This window comes from Pinus tabuliformis, chromosome 5_2 (assembly GCF_031772625.1).
Source record: "Pinus tabuliformis cultivar Carrire ecotype Pingquan chromosome 5_2, CPIR1, whole genome shotgun sequence".
Lineage (NCBI taxonomy): Eukaryota > Viridiplantae > Streptophyta > Pinopsida > Pinales > Pinaceae > Pinus > Pinus tabuliformis.
The window spans coordinates 205,938,226-205,960,942 of NC_142306.1; the positions used below are offsets into that span (position 1 = coordinate 205,938,226).

At 34.2% G+C, this 22,717-nt stretch overlaps 1 protein-coding gene across 1 annotated transcript; it reads right to left on the reverse strand.

Annotated features, from left to right (window-relative positions):
- Positions 1-14,625: 14,625 nt before the first annotated feature.
- Positions 14,626-17,480, reverse strand: LOC149158279 (putative inactive methylesterase 20). Its single transcript, XM_089433937.1, has 4 exons — positions 17,412-17,480; positions 17,059-17,289; positions 16,196-16,339; positions 14,626-14,682 (listed from the first exon to the last, which is right to left on the reverse strand). The coding sequence occupies exons 1-4, from the start codon at positions 17,478-17,480 to the stop codon at positions 14,626-14,628; spliced, it is 501 nt and encodes a 166-aa protein (XP_089290063.1).
- Positions 17,481-22,717: the final 5,237 nt, after the last annotated feature.

A 22,717-nucleotide genomic window follows, 5' to 3' on the forward strand; every position in this document is an offset into this window, starting at 1 on the left:
TATTAGTTTATTTTTCTGCAAGTTAGTTATTGAATTGCTCATGTCATTTTCAGTTACCTCTGAAAGCCATATCGAGACTAATGGTGAGGGATTGAAGTATGAGTGTGTAGTTTGATACTTGTTTTATTTTTTACAAATTAGATATCAGATTGCTCAAGTTGTTTATGATTACCTCCGAAAGCCAGAGCGAGACGAATGGTGAGGGGTCAGAATATGAGTTGATGTAATTTGATTTTAGCTTACTTTGCTTGCAATTTTTGGATTTCTTTGAGTTCAGTTTCTTTTATATTTAGACAACAGTAAGGATACTAGGTTTCATGATCAATGGCTCACTGTTTGTTTAATTAGAATAGTGGCACATTTTCATTCTATTTTCGGAATTAATTTCATCATTGCATGTTTTAAAACCTTTTTGAAAAGTTTGAAGTTTTGGAAATCATTTTAAAGGAAACCATTGCCTTGAACATTTATATCCATACTTGTCTTTTAGGATTGCCATCTCACATTAGGGAATCGATGAAGATAAACCCAAAAACAAACTAAAAATAAAAAACGACAAAAAAAAGTAAGAAATCGGTTATCTTGCATATATAGTGCGCCTCACTTCAGCAGTTTACAACTCCCGAATTGACAATTAATATAGCAATTTAGGACACTCTAAATTGACCAAACATTTACTACACTGCTGGTTGGTACAGTTTGTGATTCAGAGATTTTATGATTCAGAATCTTTAGAGGTATTCGCAGGTTGGGCTGAAGGAAGTAGCATATACACGTAGGTTTTCTTCATTGAAGTAGCATATACAGTCTGACACATGAATTTTTGAGGTTTCAGTTGGTTCTGAATGTTGATACAGGTTTTTGGGTTCATCACAGTGTTCTGTTGATAGTGATATGATTATTTTATATTAACTGCATGTTGGTTGATGAAGTTTGAGTTTCTAAATTTTTTATGGGTTATTGATGAGTCAAGGTCTTCATATGTCGTGATATGTGCCAGGAGCATCCAGTCTGAAAATTCATGAAACGTGATCCCTGGTGGAAGAGTGGAGTTTTCTGTAGGTTGGCACCTACGTACTAATAAACATATTGGCTAGTATAAGAGCTAGGGGGTTGTATCTCCCTTCCAGTAGAATCTGGAGAACGAGAGAAGGTTGTAACCTTCTGCAGGTAGAAGCCTGTGTACTGGTATGAGTCTGCACCAGTACAAGATTGTAAACAGATTTTCTTATTATTAAAAGAAGACAAAGATGACAGCAGCAGGTGGTTTTCACCCACATTGGGTTTCCACCTTAAATCTTGGTGTTCATGTGTGTTGCTTATGTGTAATGGTTTATTATGTTTATACTGCACATGGTTACTGTTTAATGATTGATGAAGTACTGATGCACTGATTAAAGATCAACATATGATGAATTAACTGAATCATAAGTTTACTGCATAAACGTTGGTTGCCTTAAAGACAGTTGTGTGTACATGCTAGTTCCCCTCTCTGAAGTAGCGTATATAAATCTGATTATGAAAAAGAAAAATTCTTGATCTGATAATACTGATTCCCCCCCCCCCCAGTATTATTTCCAACAGTGGGGTATCTTATTGATATGATCTCATATCTTAAGTATTTGATACATAGCACTTATTGGTATGAAGGATGTTTACAATAAAGGTCAGCTAGTAGAGAATGTCTAAATTTGCAAAACCATTGATAAACATTGTATAGGAAGAAATCTATAAGATTGGGGCATGTGCATATTTCAAGGAACTACTTAAGGTGATCCTTAGCTTAGTGGGGTTTGTGGGGTCTTATATTTAAGGGAATCCAATGTGCTAAAGTTCAAGTAGAGCTAGACTATGACTCAAATAACTATGTAAAACTTGTGGATTTGAAATTAATCTTGGTTCTAGCTATAGAAAGGATATTTCATAGATTCAATTCTTTGTTGATTCTCAAGTGGCGATTAATTGGATGTATGAGATTTATGCTTTCGCAAATTTCCTTCTAAGGCATCTCTTTAAGGTAATCCAATCATGCATAATTGTTTCTAACCATATTTCTTTTCATCATATTTTTAGGGAGAAGAATGCTATGATGGATGGGTTGTCTAAGGTGGGCCTTTCATTGGTGGGTGGTCATTGGCACATTTGGGTTAGTGAGATGATCAATCCTCCTAATATAATCATATTCCTCTTCTCTAAACACACATTATTATGAGATTGTTTTTGTTGTCTTTATGTAGCTTCTGAGCTAGATTGAGTACTAGAATTGGATTTGTGTTTACTTCAAGAATTGTAAGTGTTGTTATAATGCGATATCATAGAGATTTATAAGTTCCTTTTTGGGATACTAGATGCTGATTCTTAATGGGAAATTTTATTGTTGTTTTTGATGTATTCTTTTAGGATTATGTATATTATATGAGGGAGACAAACATGCTTTCCCTCCTAATACATAGTCATGAAAGATCCCTATGAAGGATATATGATATGTTAAAAAAACATATGTCGAATGCAATGTTGTTTTATTAATGAAATTATTTTATTATTGCCCATGGGGCTTTGGATTGACGTTGAATGAGTGCACTGTTAAGGCACTCTTTGCGATAGGTCACTGGTTCAAATCCCCTGTTTATGCTTACCTACCAATATATATATATATATATATATATATATATAATTATTATTATTTTTCTCTAGAAAAATAAGGATTACTAAGAGTGCAAAGTTACCAAATCTTTGGTTGTGTAAATTGTTAGTCTTAACAATACCAACAATTAATACGGAAGCATGGGTTTGTGAATTCCTTCCCCCATATATATATATATATATATATATATATATTTTGCACTGCGGAAAAAAAGTTTACACCTCAAAACATTTGATCTCTTTTGGCTCCAAATAAATTAAAAGTTAATATGAATCTACATGGAACATAAGACCTCTTTCACATCTTAAAAATAATAAACAACTTATTAGTTTGAAAAATACCTAGAATGAACTTCAAAATCTATATCTCCTTTTGTCTAAAAAGAATAAATCATAAAAATTACTCAAATAATGAGATATGCTCAGAATAAATCATAAAAATTACTCAAATAATGAGATATTCTCAATCTAGCGCCCATGTGGCAGCCCAACTAGCGATGACCATGTAATTGAAGTATTATGTGCAAGGAGGGCCAATGCTCAAATTTTTCTATTCACCTGTGCATGCGGAAGAGACATATATATATACTTAAAGTTTATAGTGGTAACAGTTGGAATCAACCTCGTGTCATGCGAATATGACACTAAACCAATTATCAATTCCTCTAGTCAACAAAAAAAAATATACTTAACCTAAATTAAAAACAAACATATATATATATATAAATTACCTTATTATATTTCCAGCCTTTCCTATAAAAAGACAAATCTCTCATGTATCAAATTTTTTGGATTTTTTTCCAAAAAAGACAAATCTCTCATATATCTTTCCTTGGGTAGGAGCTCTTCTATCTTTGCGGCCTATCTTCCCAAAACCTGCATCCTCCTATCACTGACCAGAGAAAACCCAAAGAAAACTTTAGTTGATGAACCGGTTCTAATTTTGTTTAAAATTGAAACTAGATCCAAAAACCTAAATACGTCTGAATGAACACTATAGGCACAAATCAACCTACGAACCTAGATATCCTAATGGTGTTGATGCTACGGTCAATCAATACGTAGAACGATTACTTAAATAATACCATTCCAGCTACAAAGATAATAACCATAGGCATTCCATTTATATTTACTTGTCTAATCAACTTACAATAGTTGAAAGTGGAAAAATCCGTTTTGAGCATTGGTTAATTTATATTTAAAAAAAAATCTAAATATTTGATTCTATCATGGTAGGTGTTTTTTTTTCTTTAAATAAATCAAGAGATCAACGTATAATTTATAGTTAATTTATTGGTGAAGTTTCGTTTTACGGATTAATTAATTTTATAAACTTAAGATCTCATTCCAGAAGATCAAGCAGAATTAAGAAAGGAGGTTCAAAAGGTAAAAGAAGCTAGAAAGGAAGGAAAATGGGCAATAATCAGAAATAGAAAAGCCTTTATTCGAGAATAGAAACCAAAAAGATAGTAACCAATAGCAATTAAACATGCTCCGGATCCTTTCTTGGAATTGTCAGGGCTTCCCATGGAACAAAGGCCCCAAGCTAAGTTGGATTTCAAATGATGTTGATATTAGTTTGCTTGTTGAAACTTGGGAGCACGAAGAATATAAGGTCCCTAACATAGATGGCTTTACACTATGGTCTACCTGGAACAAGCGATCCTCCCGTAGAGGCATTGGGGGAATAGCTTGTTACATTAAGAAGAACATCTCCCCCCATGTTAGGATTTATAAAAACGACCCTCACAACCAATATAGTTGGATAGAGATCAAAGACATTAATAATAAAAAGTCCTACATAGCAATATGTTATTTTCCCCCCATTAATTCTAACTTCTATAAGAAGAAGAATCTAGATAAAACTAACCCTTACAATGGTTTAGAGAATGATATTTCTAACCTAAGGAATGACGGTAATATCCTTTTAATAGGTGACTTTAATGCTCGAACTTCAAACAACCAAGCTATTATTCTAAGCAATCATTCCAACCCTAATCCTCTTTGGTTAGACGAAGACCCTACTCTGGCTAGCAGGTACAAAAGGAGCTCCGAAGATCTCAGGGAAAATTTGTTTGGGTCAGAGCTAGTCAAGCTCTATAGTGCTCAGGATCTCATAATTTGCAACGGTCTAAAGAAGTGGCCCAATTCTATCAAGATGACCTGCATCCATGGACTTGGTAGCAGCGTGGTAGACTACGTTATTTCCGATCTCCCATTATACAATGAAATAATAAATTTTGACATCTTAAACGACCACGAACCTGACTCCTATCATAGGCCTTTACTTATAACTCTCAATTTTGTCATGCATAGAGTTCCCATAGAAAATAATACTTATAGCCAAAAGAACTTAATATTTGATAGAAATAAAAATGATCTCTTTCTAAATGAATTAAAAACTAATTTGCTTCCTTTATCTAGTATAGACAACATAGAAGACCTCTATCATAATTTTACTACAACCCTCTCATATTCTATTAACAAGTTCTCAATTGAAGTTTCAAATAATAAAAGAAATAGCAAAACCAATCCATGGTATGACAAAGATTGTAAAAGTGCGAGGAGAGCAATTAAGGAAGCTGTTGATGAATCTCTTAAAATGGACAAGATAAAAATATACAAAGCCCTAACTAAAAGGAAAAAGAGACAGTACATTCGTCAAAGACAGAAGAATCTCTTACACCTCTCTAAGGTAGATCCTAAGAAATTTTGGAGGCAGATTCTAACTAGGAAGACTAAGGATAATAATAAAATTGCTCTTCACGATTGGAATTCCTATCTTAAAAAGCTTTATGAATCTCCAAATGTCATGGATAATTTGGAAACCCTTCTCACAACGAAAGAAGTTTTCTCCTTAGAAGACATTAAGTTTGGGGTTAATCGCCTCGCTAATGGGAAAGCTAAGGACATTGAAGGTTACCAAGCGGAAATCTTAAAAATTGGAGGTCCTGTCCTCATCCCCCACATCCACAAGCTTTTCAATCAAGCAGTCAAGCAAGGGTTCCCTAAACCTTGGACTGAGAGCCTCATTATCGCCATTTTTAAAAGTGGGGATACAAATAACCCCTCTAATTATCGAACAATTATGATCAGCCCTCTCTTAGCCAAGTTATATGGTAGTATTTTGGAAAAGAAGTTAAGCATATGGCTTGAAAATGAAGGTAAGCGGGCTAAAGGCCAAGCAGGTTTCAGAAGGCATCACTCAACAATAGACCACCTTGTTACGCTTAGGATCATTGCGGAGGAATGTCGTAATAATAAATCAAATTTATTTTGTTGCTTTGTGGACTTTAGAAAGGCTTTCGATACGGTTCCTAGATACAACCTTTGGAATAGATTAGAAGAGCTAAAGGTTCCTCTTGAGTTGAGAGCTGCTGCTATAAGGTTATACGAGAATGTAATTGCCAAGCTAAAGAGCAATGAGGGGTGGTCGAAAGATATTAAGTGTAACATCGGAGTTAAACAAGGTTGCCCCCTCTCCCCTACCCTATTTGGCATTTACATCGATAAGCTCGAAGGCTATTTAGAGGAATCAGGATGTGATGGCACGATCTTAGCTGGGATAGTCTTCATCCTTCTTCTTTATGCTGACGATATTGTTCTTTTGGCAAGGTGTCGATCTGATCTTAATAAGCAACTCAAGCTTCTTAAGGATTTCTGCTCTACCATGGGTATGACTGTTAACACTGACAAAACAAAAGTTATGATTATCAAATCCAAGAAGGACACTTACGCTAATTTTATGTATGACAATAATAACTTGGAGGAAGTGTATTCTTACAAGTACCTAGGAATTGATATTCATCACAAGCTCAACTGGAACCATAGCATTGAGAAAATGATTAATGGGGGGTGGAAAGCTTATTTTGGTCTTGAAAATAATTGTAAAATAACAAACCTCGTAATGTGGGATAAAAAGAAGTTCCTCTTTGAAACTTTAGTCACTCCTGTTATCTTATATGGCTGTGAGGTTTGGGGTTGCAGCATCTCTAGAGAATCATGGAGAAAGATTGAGCAAATCGATAAGCGTTTTATAACTTATAACCTGAAAATTAAAAGTAATACACCCTATCCTATTCTCCTTATAGAAGCAGGTCTTTCCCCTATTGAGAGCCTAGCTATGCTTAGGTTTCTGTTGTACAAGCACAAAATCAGTAACATAGACAATAATAGACTTCCTAAGCTAGCTTTAAATTCTAGCCAAAACCACCTAAGGCTCAATCGAGGGTGGCATAAAGACACAAGGGCCTGGTTAAACTATTGGGAGATCAACGAAAATGATGCATTGCAAAACATAGATAACATTAAAGGTATTGTTACCTCTAAGTTCAAAGAAAAAATGTGGTGTGAGAAAGAGTTAGCGGCTAAAAGAAAATTAAGTTATTATAAGAAGGTCATCAACCCCACCCTAGAAGATCAAAAGTATCTCTCTATTTTAACTAGCTCAAAGAAGAAAATTAATATAGCAAAGATTAGAATGAATTCTCATGAGCTCCATAGTGAAACAGGTCGTTGGGCAGTTCCTAAAATGCCATGGATGGAAAGGATCTACCATATATGTGAGAATAGGAACATCGAGGATGAAAACCACTTCCTCTTAGAATGTCCTGCATATAACCACATTAGATCTCAGTTTCACAATCTTTGTTACAATATTGAACTTCCTAGCCTTTTACAATGTCAAAATTATAGTGAGCTCGGGAGGCTTCTCTCCAAGCTTTTTGAGCATAGGAATAAAATCTTAAATCAAAATAAATAATTTGTTTCTTTAGGTCCGATAGACCATTGTTTGGTCTTAGCGGATGTTAACCACCACCATCATCATCATCATCATCATCATCATCATCATCATCATCATCATCATCATTTCAATCATTAAAATTTTATAATTAATAAAAATATAAAATAAATTTAAATATTAATTTATGTTTATTGGAATATTGGATTTTTTAAATATTAATAAAAATCAAATTAACAGATATAAAGATTTTTCAACTATTTGAAATGGATTTAAGTCCGCGGTAATGTCATTTAATTTTATGAAATTCAAAATTCACATTTTATGGAAATATAGATATAATAATAAAAAAAATATTTCTAGTTGTATTGTCATTTAATTTCATGAAATTCAAAATTCACATCTAATGGAAATATAGATATAAAATTATTTATTATTATTATTATATAGAAATTTATTATTATTATTATTATTATTATTATAATATAGAGAAAGAAAAAGAGTATGTTGTGTTCATGAGATATAAAATATTGAGTTATAAAATGTATTGTTAAAATATTTAATGTTTAAAGGTGGTGGTACTTAAATCTCATAAGTTTAAGTTACAATTTAAACATGTTTATAAATATGACCATATAAATAATACACACTTGGTTAACAAGCTCTCTATCATATTGTATTATCACAACATTTTTAATTTTTGATATTGTAATGTAATCATAATAAAAATAAGTTTATATATATAATGTCTAAAGGAATTGGTAGCTATTGGGCTCATCTTGTATTAAGTAATCAAAGATGTGATAATAAGACTTTGTACTTTTGATATTTTTAGGTGAACCCAATATTCCACCATGGAAAACAATTTGAGGCCTTGTACTCATATTTATTTTATATTTTCAAGAATTTGCCAAATGAACCAAGTGAGTGGACTAAAAAAAATACTAGAATACAAAAACTATCAATTTTAACTTTTTTATTATTCTTTTTCTTTTTTCCTTTTTAATATTATAAATTTATAAAATAATATAATATTTAAAATTAAAATCAATACCTATTATCTTTATAATGAAATAAGTAATACTCCAAAATATTTTCTTTATAATGAAATAAGTAATACTCTAAGATATTTTAAATAATACATTAAGGTGGAATATTAATTACATCTTGCTTGTTAAATTATTTTTTCAATATTATAAATTATAATATATATATATATATATATATAATATTTATGATTTTAGAATAAATTGATTTATCCAAGATCTATCTTAACTCTGAATCTATCAAGCGTTGAGAGGGATCAAATCTCTCGATGTGCAAACCTCTTTTTTGAGTGCAAAACTTGAGGAAAGGTTTGCACCTCGAGAGATTTGATCCCTCTCGGCGCTTGATAGATCCAGAGTTAAGATGGATCTAGGTTGGTTTCAGTTGTGTGCAACCAAGGAAAATCTATCGAAGATATGATTAATTTTATCAATAATATGTAAATACATCTAATATTAATATAATCATTTTAAATATGCTAAATATGTTTGAGATTAATCTGGTCATTTTAATTTTAAATTTTCTTAGTTACCTCAGTTTGTTGAGATGATAAATATTGTTAATAACTTTAATGATGAAAAATGATGAAATAAATTTTTTGAATGCAAAGTGACAATGTAATAGTGTTGAATGATAAAAAATGTGAATAATAAGAATATAGTCATTTACAAATAGTCTTCATTGTGATCAACCACAAACAATTTTCTTATACTATTTTTATTGTCACCCTTGTTAGTTTTGTCATCTTTTCATATTGATTATATGAAAAGGATAGTTGAAATACTAAACCATTTAAATCTTTAACTCAAGTTGTTGTAGTAAACATCATGCTATGTCTCTCTTTCTCCTGAATATTAATAAGTTGAATTACTATAACACAAAAAATAATATACATTACCAATAATTTTGTATACTTACACTGAAATCAATGCACATTGTTAATCCAATCACTTTAAAATTAATGTACCATCATACATCCAATTACATCAAATCTTAAATCAACATCTACACTGAAATCAATGCATCTAATGCAAGCAATCTAATAAGCTTAGAAAACAACATCTACACTGAAATCAATGCATCTAATGCAAGCAATCAAATAGGATTAGAAATCAATATCTACACTTAAATTAATGCCTCAAGTGCAAGTAAGCAAATAGGATTAGAAATCAATATCTACACTGAAATAAATGCATTTAATGCAAGCAATCAAATACGATTGGAAATCACCATCTACACTGAAATCAATGCATTTAGTGCAAGAAATCAAATAGGATTAGAAATCATTTACATTGAAATCAATGCATCTAGTGTAAGAAATCAAATATAATTAGAAATCAACATCTACATTGAAATCAATGCATCTAGTGCAAGAAATCAAATAATATTAGAAATCACCATCTACACTGAAATTTATGCATTTAGTGCAAGTAATGAAATTGGATTAGAAATCATCTACATTGAAATCAATGCATCAAGTGCAAGAAATCAAATATCATTAGAAATCAACATCTACACTAAAATCAATGCATCTAGTGCAAACAATCAAATAGGATTAGAAATGCCATCTACACTAAAATCAATGCATCTAGTGCAAGAAATATTCTTCCCTCTCCCCTCTCCATCTATATCTTATCTCCCCCCATCTCTCCTTCTTTGTCTCTCTATCTCATGCCCCCAAACACACACGCTCTCTTACTCCATATTTATCAATCTCTCTATCCCTCCCTCCCCTCTCCATCTCTCTCTTCTTCCCTCTCTTCACCTTCCATTAATATCTCTATCTCCCTTTGTCTCTCTATATCACCCCCAAAACATACACTCTCTTTCTCCAATCTATCTATCTATCCCTCCCTCCTCCTCTCCCTCTCTCCCTCTCTCTTCCCCTTCTCTCCCTCTCCCCTGCTTCTCTCTCTTTCCTCCTGTTGTCCTCTCTCCATCTCTCTCCATCTTCCTTATCACTCCCCCTCTATCTCTCTCCACCTTTCTCTCTCTATGTATTTATTCTTACCTCCCTCTCTCTCCCCCTCCAACTTCATATCTCTTTCCCTCCCTCTCTCCACTCTCTCACATCCTCTCTCTCCCTTTCTCTCCCACCTCTCTCTCTCTCTCTCTCTCTCTCTCTCTCTCTCTCTCTTCACCCTCCAACTCGGTTACTATATCCCTCCCTCTCTCCTTCTCTATTCGTCTCTCCCCCCTTCTCTCCATCTCTCCTCCTTTGTCTCTCTATCTTACCCCCAAACACACACACTCTCTCTCCATCTCTCCCTTGCAACTCCCTCTCTCTCTCCACTTCTCACTCTCTATGTATTTATTCTTCCCTCTCTCTCCCCCCCTCCAACTCCATCCTCTTATCCCTCCCTCTCTCCTCCTCTCTCTTTCCCTTCCTCTATCTCCCTTTATCTCCTACCTCCCTCTCTATTTCCCCATCACTCTCTCTCTCTCTCTCTCTCTCTCTCAAATCCTCTCTCTTCTCCCATCACTCTCCTCCTCTCTCTAAAGTCCTCTCTCTCACTTTCTCTCCTACCTCCCTCTCTCTTTCCCCATCTCTCTCTCTCTCTCTCTCTTCCCTTAAATCCTCTTTCTTTCTCTCTTTTCCCTCAAATCCTCTCTCTTCCCCCATCTCTCTCTCTCTCTCTCTCTCTCTCTCTCTCTCTCTCTCCAACTATGTTACTATATCTCTCCCTCTCTCCTTCTCTCTCCTTCTTTCCCCCCTTCTCTCCATCTCTCCTTCCTTATCTCTTTATCTCACCCCTAAACATACACACTCTCTCTCCATCTCTCCCTTGTCACTCCATCTCTCTATCCACTTCTTACTCTTTATGTATTTCTTCTTCCCTCCCTCTCTCCCCCTCCAACTCCATCTCTCTATCAATCCCTCTCTCCTCCTCTCTCTCCCTTCCTCTCCTACCTCTCTCTCTCTCTCTCTCTCTCTCTCTCTCTCTCTATTTTCCCTCCAATCCTCTCACTATCTCCCTACCTCTCTCTTCCCCCATCTCTCTCTCTCTCTCTCTCTCTCTCTCTCTCTCTCTCCAATCCTATCACTAGCTCTCACTATCTCCCTCCCTCTCTCGTTTTCTCTCTCCCCCCTCCATCTTTGTGTCTCCCTCTCCCTCTCTTACCCTTCTCTACCTCTCTCACTCCTCTCCCTCTCTCTCTCTTCATCATTGTCCCCTCTCCTTTCATTTATCTTCATCTTTCCCTTGTCACTCCCCCTATCTCTCCACCTCTATCACTCTATATCTTTGTTCTTCCCTCCCATATATATCTAGAGTTAATATATATCATGATATATTAATATATATTATAATATAATAAATTTAATATTGTATTAATCCAAAGTTATTAAATTTAATAATATTAATATTATAATATATTAATATGAATATTAGATTTAATAATAATATTAATATTAATCTTTTAATATTAATATTAGGGTTAATAATGTTTTTTGCATGGTATTAATAATAATTTGACCCATGGTATTTGGCCCATAGGCTTCATCTAAATAAAACCTCTATTTTTAGTGTTCATAAATATAAAGTGGATTATGGAGTAAATATAAAAAGAGGTTTTATTTATTTACCATGCCTCTGGTTTAATTATATTTTTATTTATTTACCATACATGTTTTATTTACCATGGTATGTGGCCCATAGGCTTGGTATATAATTAGATGTTGACTTCTAATCCTATTTGATATATTTTTATTTATTTACCATGCCACTTTATACCTCTTTTATATTTATTTATTTACCATACCTCTTTTATAAATATGGCATTTGGCCCATGGTATTTAGTCCATGGTATTAAAATGGTATTTGGCAAATAGGTTTCACCTAAATAAAACCTTTTTTTGAGTTTTTGTAAATACAAAAAAGTTTATGGAGTAAGTATAAAAAGAGGTTTTATTTATTTACCATACCTACAGTTTATTATGCCATAAGGCATTCCCCTTTGAAATCAATTACCCCAACTGCCACCATGTACCGATTTGTACCCTCCGATCAAATGTTAAACAATTGAAGTTTTGTACACCATCAAATTAATACTTAGTAGTTGAGACAAATGGTGGGACACTGTATTATAGTCGGCCCTAATAGTTATGGCAAAAAACTGTATAACTCCCTTCCTCCCTCAGGCGCAAATCGATAACGGCAGAGAGTGGCTCTTACTCGCTTTCATTTCTTTGTGAAAATTGAAAAAGCAGAGAGGGTAACCATCCGTCTCTCCTATTCTATGCGACCTCCATTTGCACTCTTACCCTTACCAGGAGGGCTCTGCAACTATCCTCTGTGTAGGGTCTGAATGTACTGCCTCTTCGGGTGGTAGCCCTGTTCATTAACCAAACCATCCTCATGGTGACAGTCGGCTTGCAGACAAGTAACTCCCTCGATACACCATTCGCAGCATGGTAGCCTCTCAGCACGGTCCAGTGCAACACCAGCGCAACACCAACAACGCTCTCATTGTGACCCTTGCTAAGCCCTAAAAACACACCCACATCAGACAATTTCATGGATTAGTAACAAACTATTATATTACTTTTTATTTTTATTGTGTAACTGGAATTTGTTCGGATTTTGTTTTTATATTTTTGTTTCAAATTGGATTTGTTATATTTTACCGAGTGATGGCACCATCGTTGCCCCCATCACCGCTTCTATGGTTGTTAGAGGAGATAGGAGGAAGACGGAAAAAATGCAAATGCCCAACACTAAGATTACCGTTGTTGTCCCCATCGCCACTTCTATGGTTGTTAGAGGAGATAGGAGGAAGATGTGAATGCTTAGAAGAAGCCATTGATATCGAATATAGAAATTTTAGAAATTCCAAAAAGGAATGAAGCACGAATGAGGAATTCCATAAATAAATAAATGAAGCACAAATGAGATGAGGCTGAGGGTGGAATTGTAGGAATCCGATAAACCCCTCTATACAACTTTCAATCTTTTCCTCCGGTGAAGGTATATAATCTTTGTAATTTTTTTTTTTGTTTTTAATTTGTTGTAATTCTTTTGAAGGAGCATCGTTTATTCGTCATACCAGAAGGCTCCTAGGCCCATTGTAGGCGCATCGATGACTTCTCCGGAGTTAATCAGAGTGACCCACAAAGTGAAACGCGTTCTTTCGAGTTAAGGGTTGAGTTATTATGACCCATTTTTTTATTTATTTTTATTTTTTTCTATCAATGAATTTTTCTTTCACGCATAGGGTTCAACCCCAATTTTCCACCTCTTCCTCGAGTCTACAGGTATAATATTCAATGAGTCCTCGTAGATGTGATTTAATTGGTATGTGTAGCAGTAGTTTAACACGTTTGTGTAGTAGGCTCTTATTTTATATTTTAGTCATTAATCCCTGGGCATATCTAGACCCAAACATGATTTAATATTTAATCTTATTGCTCAACCAGAAAATAAAAAAGGGGAGGATAGAAGGATGTTCAACAAATTAGACAAAAATTAGGTATCAATCATCTGTGGAGATGGACAGGAACACAACATTCGGAAATAAAGGTATGGCCCCATTCAGTTCAATTCAATTTTTAAGAAAACCAAGAATGAATCATAAACCTTTCTTGCGAATAGAATTTTTCCATGTTACAACTCTTGTTCAGCTTCACAATAAAGACATGTATCCTTTTCTATATTTTAACTAAAGTTCCCAAGGTTTTCATCGCTCGACAGTATATGCATCTTCAAAAAGAACACAACCCTACTCGAATATTTTGGTAATAAAGTGGCAGGTTGAAAAGAAAGAAAATCTGCAACACACCTTTGGATTAGCAAAGCTAAGGAAGCTCTGGTTGTTGCGAGGAGTAAACCCAGACACAAAAATTGCCTTGGAAATCTTGTTTGGATACATCTCCATCACATAAGACAATGGGCATCCACCCAAGCTGTGACCTACAAGAGTCACCTACCATACATTTTATGCAAAGAAGTCAATGCCCTTCAAAGGTCATAAGAAAATCAAGAATGAGAGCATGATGAAGCTCAGTGCTCTCCAAAAGTTAATTAATGTATAACAAAAGGTTTCAACTATTCTTACAATCTCATGAACTAGGTCTAAAAGGTCTTATCTAAGGTCATCTATCCCAAGTCTTCTAAGTGGTAAGTATAAACCCTTTTAGCCCATGTCAATCCCTAGGCCTGACCTTGAAGGGTTGCTTATTCCAATCCAGTAACACCTCAGTGTAACGAGAGAACAGAAATGCTACTTGAATTTCGGTTCTGATCTGGTGAAACCTAGACCTCCACAATATAACATAGGAATTTAACAATAAAAGGGGATTTATGTTGGAGTTGAACTTAATTTAATTGGGAATTTCAAGAATATTTGAAAATTTGATAGATAGGAGTGAAGTTACTTGTTTAGCCTCACCCATATCCGCCATATTTGAGAATGTTCCCAAATTCTACCCATGGCTAATCCCTGATCTTTGCCATCTCTGAGAAGGCCATAACTTTTATATAAAGGCTCATTAAGAATAATAATGAGAAGCATCCTGAAAACATGTAACATTCATAACTTGCATGGGACATCCTTAGTCATGTCATCTGTCATCAGCTTTGATCTAGTAGTTATACAATTATTTTTCTTGATCCTACCAATTATTGTTAAGTTCTGGAGAATATATTTAGCTTCTCATCATTCCCGAGGTTCCTGATATAATCTAGCAGTGACTTTGCATAGTGTGTAGTTGAATTGATTTCATTTGTAGGGGCTGCCCTGTTTATCCCATTGGAGGTGAGATCCAAAGCAGTCACTTTGTGCCCCTTCTGCTTAAGAAGAGTAATAATTTTATACCAACACCATGCTCCATGCCCAAGTCCATAAATCAACACAATGTGCTCTTGGCTTCCTCCACCTTACTGACCAATTTCACCAAAAACCAAATACTCAGATTAGCTCATCACGAAACTCTAGTTCTGCAGATCAGAAACCAAAAAATGAAAAAAGGAAAAGAGGCTACTGAAGTTTAGAGATTGGATTACCTGTACATGAAAATCAAGGAGCAGAATGACACCAAAGGCACCAACAGTCCTACTCCATTGCAGTACCATCCTAACTGTAAAGCAGAAAACAAACTCTAGTGGCTAACTCCTCTCTCAAAATCTGTGAGAATTAGATGGGTATCTTCTACAAGGGAGCATAGGTTCTTAAATATAATTGGTAAAGGAGAGAAGGGGCCAAGAGAACTGTACACAAAATATCTCAAACTGAGTAGGAACACATGAAAATTCAAATTCGATATCATAGAAAATCATTGGAGGATGTGAGAAGAAATATGCGAATTGGCTTTTAAGTATTATGTGGAATCTATTGTCATGCATGTGAATAAATTGCGATAGTCCATTGACCAACCTTTCCAATTCCCTTATTCGAGTGGGGGATGATAAAAAATAAAGAAAAAAATAACAATCTAAACAATAGGACTCACTACTTTTAGGGTAAGAGTTCATCCTTTTTGTCGAGCTATAATTAAATCATCAATCACGTGTATTGCGTTGTATAGATATTTTCACTATCATAGTACAATCACTAAAATCATAAACTTTTCTTGCGAATAGCATGTTTCCATGTTTCAACTCTACTTCGGCTTCGCAATAAAGACATGTATTGTTTTCTATATTTTAACTCAAGTTCCCAAGGTTTGCATCGCTCGACAATATACACATCTTCAAAAAGCACACAACCCTACTTGAATCTTTTGGTAATAAAGTGGCAGGTTGAAAAGAAAGAAAATCGGCAACACACCTTTGGGTTAGCAGAGCTAAGGAAGCTCTGATTGTTGCAAGGAGTAAATGCAGACACAAAAATTGCCTTGGAGATCTTGGTTGGATACATCTCCATCACATAAGACAATGGGCATCCACCCAAGTTGTGACCTACAAGAGTCACCTGCCATACATTTTATGCAAAGAAGTCAATGCCCTTCAAAGGTCATAAGAAAATCAAGAATGAGAGCATGATGAAGCTCAGTGCTCTCCAAAAGTTAATTAATGTATAATAGAAGGTTTCAACTATTCTTACAATCTCATGAACTAGGTCTAAAAGGTCTTATCTAAGGTCATCTATCCCAAGTCTTCTAAGTGGTAAGTATAAACCCTTTTAGCCCATGTCAATCCCCAGGCCTGACCTTGAAGGGTTTCTTATTCCAATCCAGTAACACCTCAGTGTAACCAGAGAATAGAAATGCTACTTGAATTTTGATTATAATATGGTGAAACCTAGACCTCCAAAATATAACCTAGGAGTTTAACAATAAAAGGGGATTTGTGTTGGAGCTGAACTTAATTTAATTGGGAATTTCAAGAATATTTGAAAATTTGATAGATAGGAGTGAAGTTACTTGTTTAGCCTCACCCATATCCGCCAGATTTGAGAATGTTCCCAAATTCTACCCATGGCTAATCCCTGATCTTTGCCATCTCTGCCATAACTTTTATATAAAGGCTCATTAAGAATAATAATGAGAAGCATCCTGAAAACATGTAACATTCATAACTTGCATGGGACATCCTTAGTCATGTCATCTGTCATCAGCTTTGATCTAGTAGTTATACAATTATTGTTCTCGATCCTACCAATTATTGTTAAGTTCCAGAGAATCCATTTACCTTCTCATCATTCCTGAGGTTGCTGATATAATCTAGCAGTGGCTTTGCATAGTGTGTAATTGAATTGATTTCATTTGTAGGGGCTGCCCTGTTTATCCCATTGGAGGTGAGATCCAAAGTAGTCACTTTGTGCCCCTTCTGCTTAAGCAGAGTAATAATTTTATACCAACACCATGCTCCATGCCCAAGTCCATAAATCAACACAATGTGCTCTTGGATTCCTTCGCCTTGCTGACCAATTTCACCAAAAACAAATACTCAGATCAACTCATCATGAAACTCCAGTTCTGCAGATCGGAAACCAGAAAATGAAAAAAGAAAAAGAGGTTGTTGAAGTTTAGAGATTGGATTACCTGTACATGAAAAGCAAGGAGCATAATGACACCAAAGGCACCAACAGTCCTACTCCATTGCAGCACCATCCTAACTGTAAAGCAAAAAACAAACTCCAGTGGCTAACTCCTCTCTCAAAATCTATGAGAATTAGATGGGTATCTTCTACAAGGGAGCATAGGTTCTTAAATATAATTGGTAAAGGAGAGAAGGGGCCAAGAGAACTGTACACAGAATATCTCAAACCGAGTAGGAACACATGAAAAGTCAAAGTCGATATCGTAGAAAATCATTGGAGGATGTGAGAAGCAATATGCGAATTGGATTTTATGTATTATGTGGAATCTATTGTCATGCACGTGAATAAATTGCGACAGTCCATTGACCAACCTTTCCAATGCCCTTATTCCAGTGGGGGATGATAAAAAATAAAGAAAAAAATAACAATCTAAACAATAGGACTGACTACTTTTAGGGTAAGTTTTGGTTTGTTTAAATCAATGCTTTTGTTCTTGTTTCATAGGACCACCCAAAAATGTGAAGCCTAGCAGAGTCCAACGAACTACTAGGTTAAAACTAATGCCTAACTCCATCTAATTGTGGGTTATTTTCTATGTTTGAAACTAAGTATTCGATATATGTTTCTCTTATTTATTTTCCAGGAAAATTGCATCATCATAAGTCCTACTATGGTCCCTTTGATTATGGGTTGCTTGTGCTTCTCTGTATTTTACATCCATACTGTGTTCTTTTGCAGTACTTATCAGAAGTGCAGGTAAACCCAACACCAAATTCAGGGTTTTTCTTAAGTTAAAACTTGTGAAGGGCTTATTGTTGGATTTTACCAATAGATTGTTCCAAAATAAGTAGAAGGCAGTGAACAATTGTTTGTTGCATGAAACACTTGATCGATCACTCCCAAAGGCCACAGCCTTCAAGTAACTACCTCTCTGCAAGCCCAGACTCTGTAGACAAATCAGAGAATGGAAGACAAATTTTGAGTAAATCTTTCGCTACTTTAAAAATGACTGTCAGTGTTTTGTAATGTGGTGGCCATTGTCTCGTTGGCATCGCAAGAGAGAGCCATTGCTTCAAGATGCACCAGAGGCCATGGAATAAATACTTTAATGGATCATTTGTTTACTAGAGTTAAGGTGTGCTTAATGGACTGAAGGCTCTGCCATCGTGACATGGGAATCTACATTACAGAGAGGGAAAATCATTCATCGATGACAGTTTAATCGAAGCAATTGCAGAAGAATCTCAAATAGCTTGCACAGAATCTCATCGAGTCATTTTTATGTCAATTGTAAATTCATTTGTATGCCAATGGTAAATTCATATGTATATGGTGAAGTTTTATTTGGCCATATTTATGTTTATTATATATTTCAAAATATTTTAAAACTTTAAGGGAAATAAGCTAAATAGACTTCTCTCATATCCATCATATTTTTAAAATATTTTATAAACAATTTTTTTGGCATTAATCCCAGGAGAAAATTCCATATTAAAAATTGAAAGATTTCATTAACTTTCTACACAATATCAACTCACAAATATCTTTTTGTTGATTGCAAATTTAGAAAATATTCCAAAATCTTACGAAGAGGAGAAGGGTCAATTGTTTGACATCTTTATATACCATCAGATTACAAAATATTCTCAAAATATGCCATCCATACAAATTCAACGTCAACCCACACCATTTTGTTTTTCAATTTCACTTCCACCAAAATTGATCAGTATATGCTTCCATCTAGTTATAGCTAATCTTTGTGGCCTTGAGTTTCTGCATCTTGGAGGTTTCACCAGGCATAGCCAATCTTTGTGGCCTTGGGTTTTTGCATCTTGGAGGTTTCACAAAGCTAAATCCATTTTCTAACAGGACAACATAAAATTATGTCTCGATGTAAAGAGATGGAGAGTAGTGGTAATTATGGGAAAGATTACAATGCATTCAAGCTCAGTGACCATGTAACAAATACAAAATAACACCTTGGTAAGTGTTGGTTGATTTTAATTAGGTGACATAACTATATAATCATATCGAGGTTCTCTAAAATTGGTGGTTTTAATTTGAAATTATCTACAATTGGCAAATTTGGAGAGGAATAAGAAGAAATTAGCTTTGTTTGGTATTTGAAGAGACTTCAACATTTGTTCCATATGCCTAGCAATAAAATTTGTTAAACAGAATGGGAGATTTCTTCTCGAGTGAGAAAGGAAAGTCTGCCTTGCCCATGCTTAGCTACAACTCCATATCCCCCAAGAAAAAATGTGGAAAGGATGAGAAAATTATGCATTGTAATGCCCAGAAAGTGCAAAGGGAATTTCTCGAATTGTGGGTTTGCTTCATTCTTTAGAGAGAGAAATAGTCACATGCAAGAGCTTAGAAAAACTCCCCTCTAGGCCACCTGTCATCAGTCTATGTGGTTGGATTATATGTTAGACGATTGCAGAGTGTTCAACCATTCGATCAGGCTAAGGTAGTTGGATGAAGCAAGCATTTGGAGCCTAATTCCTGAAGCTAATAAAAGAATTTAAGGCTGAACAATGATGTCCTAACCAAACACCCACTAGGGCATAAACGATGGGTTTATTTTGAATCCTCTTAAGGACATTTGGAAGGTAGATTTGTGAGAATGCTTGGCACATTTTTAAGGTTAAAGTCTTGGCATAATTCTGAGGGTAAGTCCGGAGAGTTGTTGCAAAAAACTACAAAGATTTGAACTTACAAATCTAAGTCAGCTTCTGTGAGTTGGAAATGTCTACGCTTTCAACTATCCCTTGAAATGAGTGAATTTTGTATGCACAGTTTAAGTTTATCCAAGACAAACAATCCAGCACCAATCTGCATCCTTTCTTGAGGCTACTGTGGAAGATTTTTTCTACAAAACTACATCATACTTACATAATATGCACCTATTTTGATCATGATGTGAATTTATATTTTTTTTAATAAGAACTTCTTCAGAGAACCTGAATTATGCTGGTTATCTAACATATTAATCCAACATGTTTGCTAAGTTTTGCAGTAAAAATTGTACAACATCTATTGTTGATTACCATAGAAGCTGCCCAAATTGTTGTTATGATCTCTCTCTCATTTGTTGTCATAAGCTCCGAGAAGGCCATCAACCTAGTGTTGATGAAGCAGAGCCTGCTCAACATAAATCTTAGGAGAGAGATAATGCTCTTGTTCGAGTCAATCTTCATGCTTTAGCAAGGAGATCTGGCATTCTTGATTAGAACTATTGCTTGATTGACAACCGCATGAACCTTGTGTTGTACAATATTTGTATTGATTGCCTCGTTGGCATTGCAAGAGAGAGCCATTGCTTCAAGATGCACCAGAGGCTGTGGAAGAAATGCTTTAATGGATCATTCATTTTCTAGAGTCAAGGTGTGCTTAATGGACTTAAGATTGCAATAATAATTGTAAAACATCTATTGTTGATTACCATAGAAGTTTCCCAAATTGTTGTTATGATCTCTGTCTCATTTGTTGTTGTAAGCTCCGAGAAGGCCATCAACACTAGCAAAGTATGCTCAACATAAATCTCAGGAAAGAACTAATGCTCTTGTTCGAGAAAATCTTCGTGCTTTAGCAAGGAGATCTGGCATTCTCGATCAAAACTATTGCTTGATTGACAATCACATGAACCTTGTGTTGTACAACATTTGTATTGACTGTGAAGGATTTAAGGAGCAATAATGTTGTTTTTGCTGAGCCTAATAAGGATTATCAAATAGACTATTTATTGGTCCCTGTGGTATACATTCTTTGGATCTTGTTTGTTCCCTTAATTGTAAGTCCATAAAAATATTAGATTCATAGTACAGGGTACCACAAATCATGTGAGCCATTAATCGTTAAGTGCGAAGTGTGGATTATCAAGCTTGTATTCTAGCTGAAAAAATTAATAGAAGCAGGAAGTCCAATTGGCCAATTTTAAGGAGCAATAATGTTGTTTTTGCTGAGCCTAACAAGGATTATCAAATAGATTGTTTATTGGTCCCTGTGGTATACATTTTTTGGATCTTGTTTGTTCCCTTAATTGTAAGTGCATAAAAATATTAGATTCATAGTACATGGTACCATTTATCATGTAAGCCATTAATCGTTAAGTGCAAAGTGTGGATTATCACACATGTATTCTAGCTGAAAAAATTGAAGTCCAATTGGCCAATTTTCTTTGCCATCTGTACAAATTTCAAAATCACATGTATTACTCGTTTAGGTTCCAAAGACTTTTTAGGGAAAATTAATAAGCATTGAGTTAGTCATTAAATTTAGGTGATTTGTAGAAGCACAAATGAAGCTTCTATCAAATGGCTTAAAGGAAGCAATATTAATTCAATAATTAATAAAAAAAATATAGTCTTAATCACCTTAAATCAATTTTAGTTTATACAGCTTTAGAATTTCATTTCTGCTACATCTCTGCATCTTATTTATATTTGCCCATTCCCATGTCGCGATTGTTCTTCAATTTATGCCTTATGGTGTTTCTTTTGCAACATCTGGTGCAAATACTAGTTTATACTTTTATTTGTTTACCATATGTCTTTTTTGAGTGTTCATAAACCTCTTTATATTTTTAATTTATATTGTGTTTATACATGATAATAATAATTAGATTAATTTTTAAATAAAAACAACATTTGATTAAAAATATTAAACATTAAACATTACATATTAAATGTTTACGTTTACATTTACCTATTTACATAAAATCTACCCCTACTAAATTATAAAAACACAAGAATTTAAAAAAAATAAAAATTAATTAATATATTTTACATAATAATATTAAATATAATTATAACAAATTTTATAATTTAAATATTTTTTCCCATTTAATTTGGATATTGTTTTACTTATAATTCACAATACACAATACCAAATCGCTAAAATAATTCATCAAATTAACTATTCAATTTATATAATATACATAATAAATATTAATATCTATTATATGATTTGAAGTATCTATTATATGATTTTCACACTTCAAGGCCATTAATTCTTTATAAAACTCAAAGTTGCTTTTCTTTTCTCAATAAAAGCTTAATCAATTTTGGTGAAAGTTTATGCATATCCCAAACTCCATCCTTATCATCTCATTATTCAAGTAAATAAGAAAAGTTTTCATTTACCATACAAATTTAATATAATATCTTACTCACTTCTTTCAACTTTAAAATATAACATTTCTCCAATCTTTCTCATACTTTTAATAGAGCCAAAACTTCCATTCTTTTTCTCTTTCTATGTTTTTATAAATATAATACGCTTTACTTCTTCTCAGGTTTTTTCTTT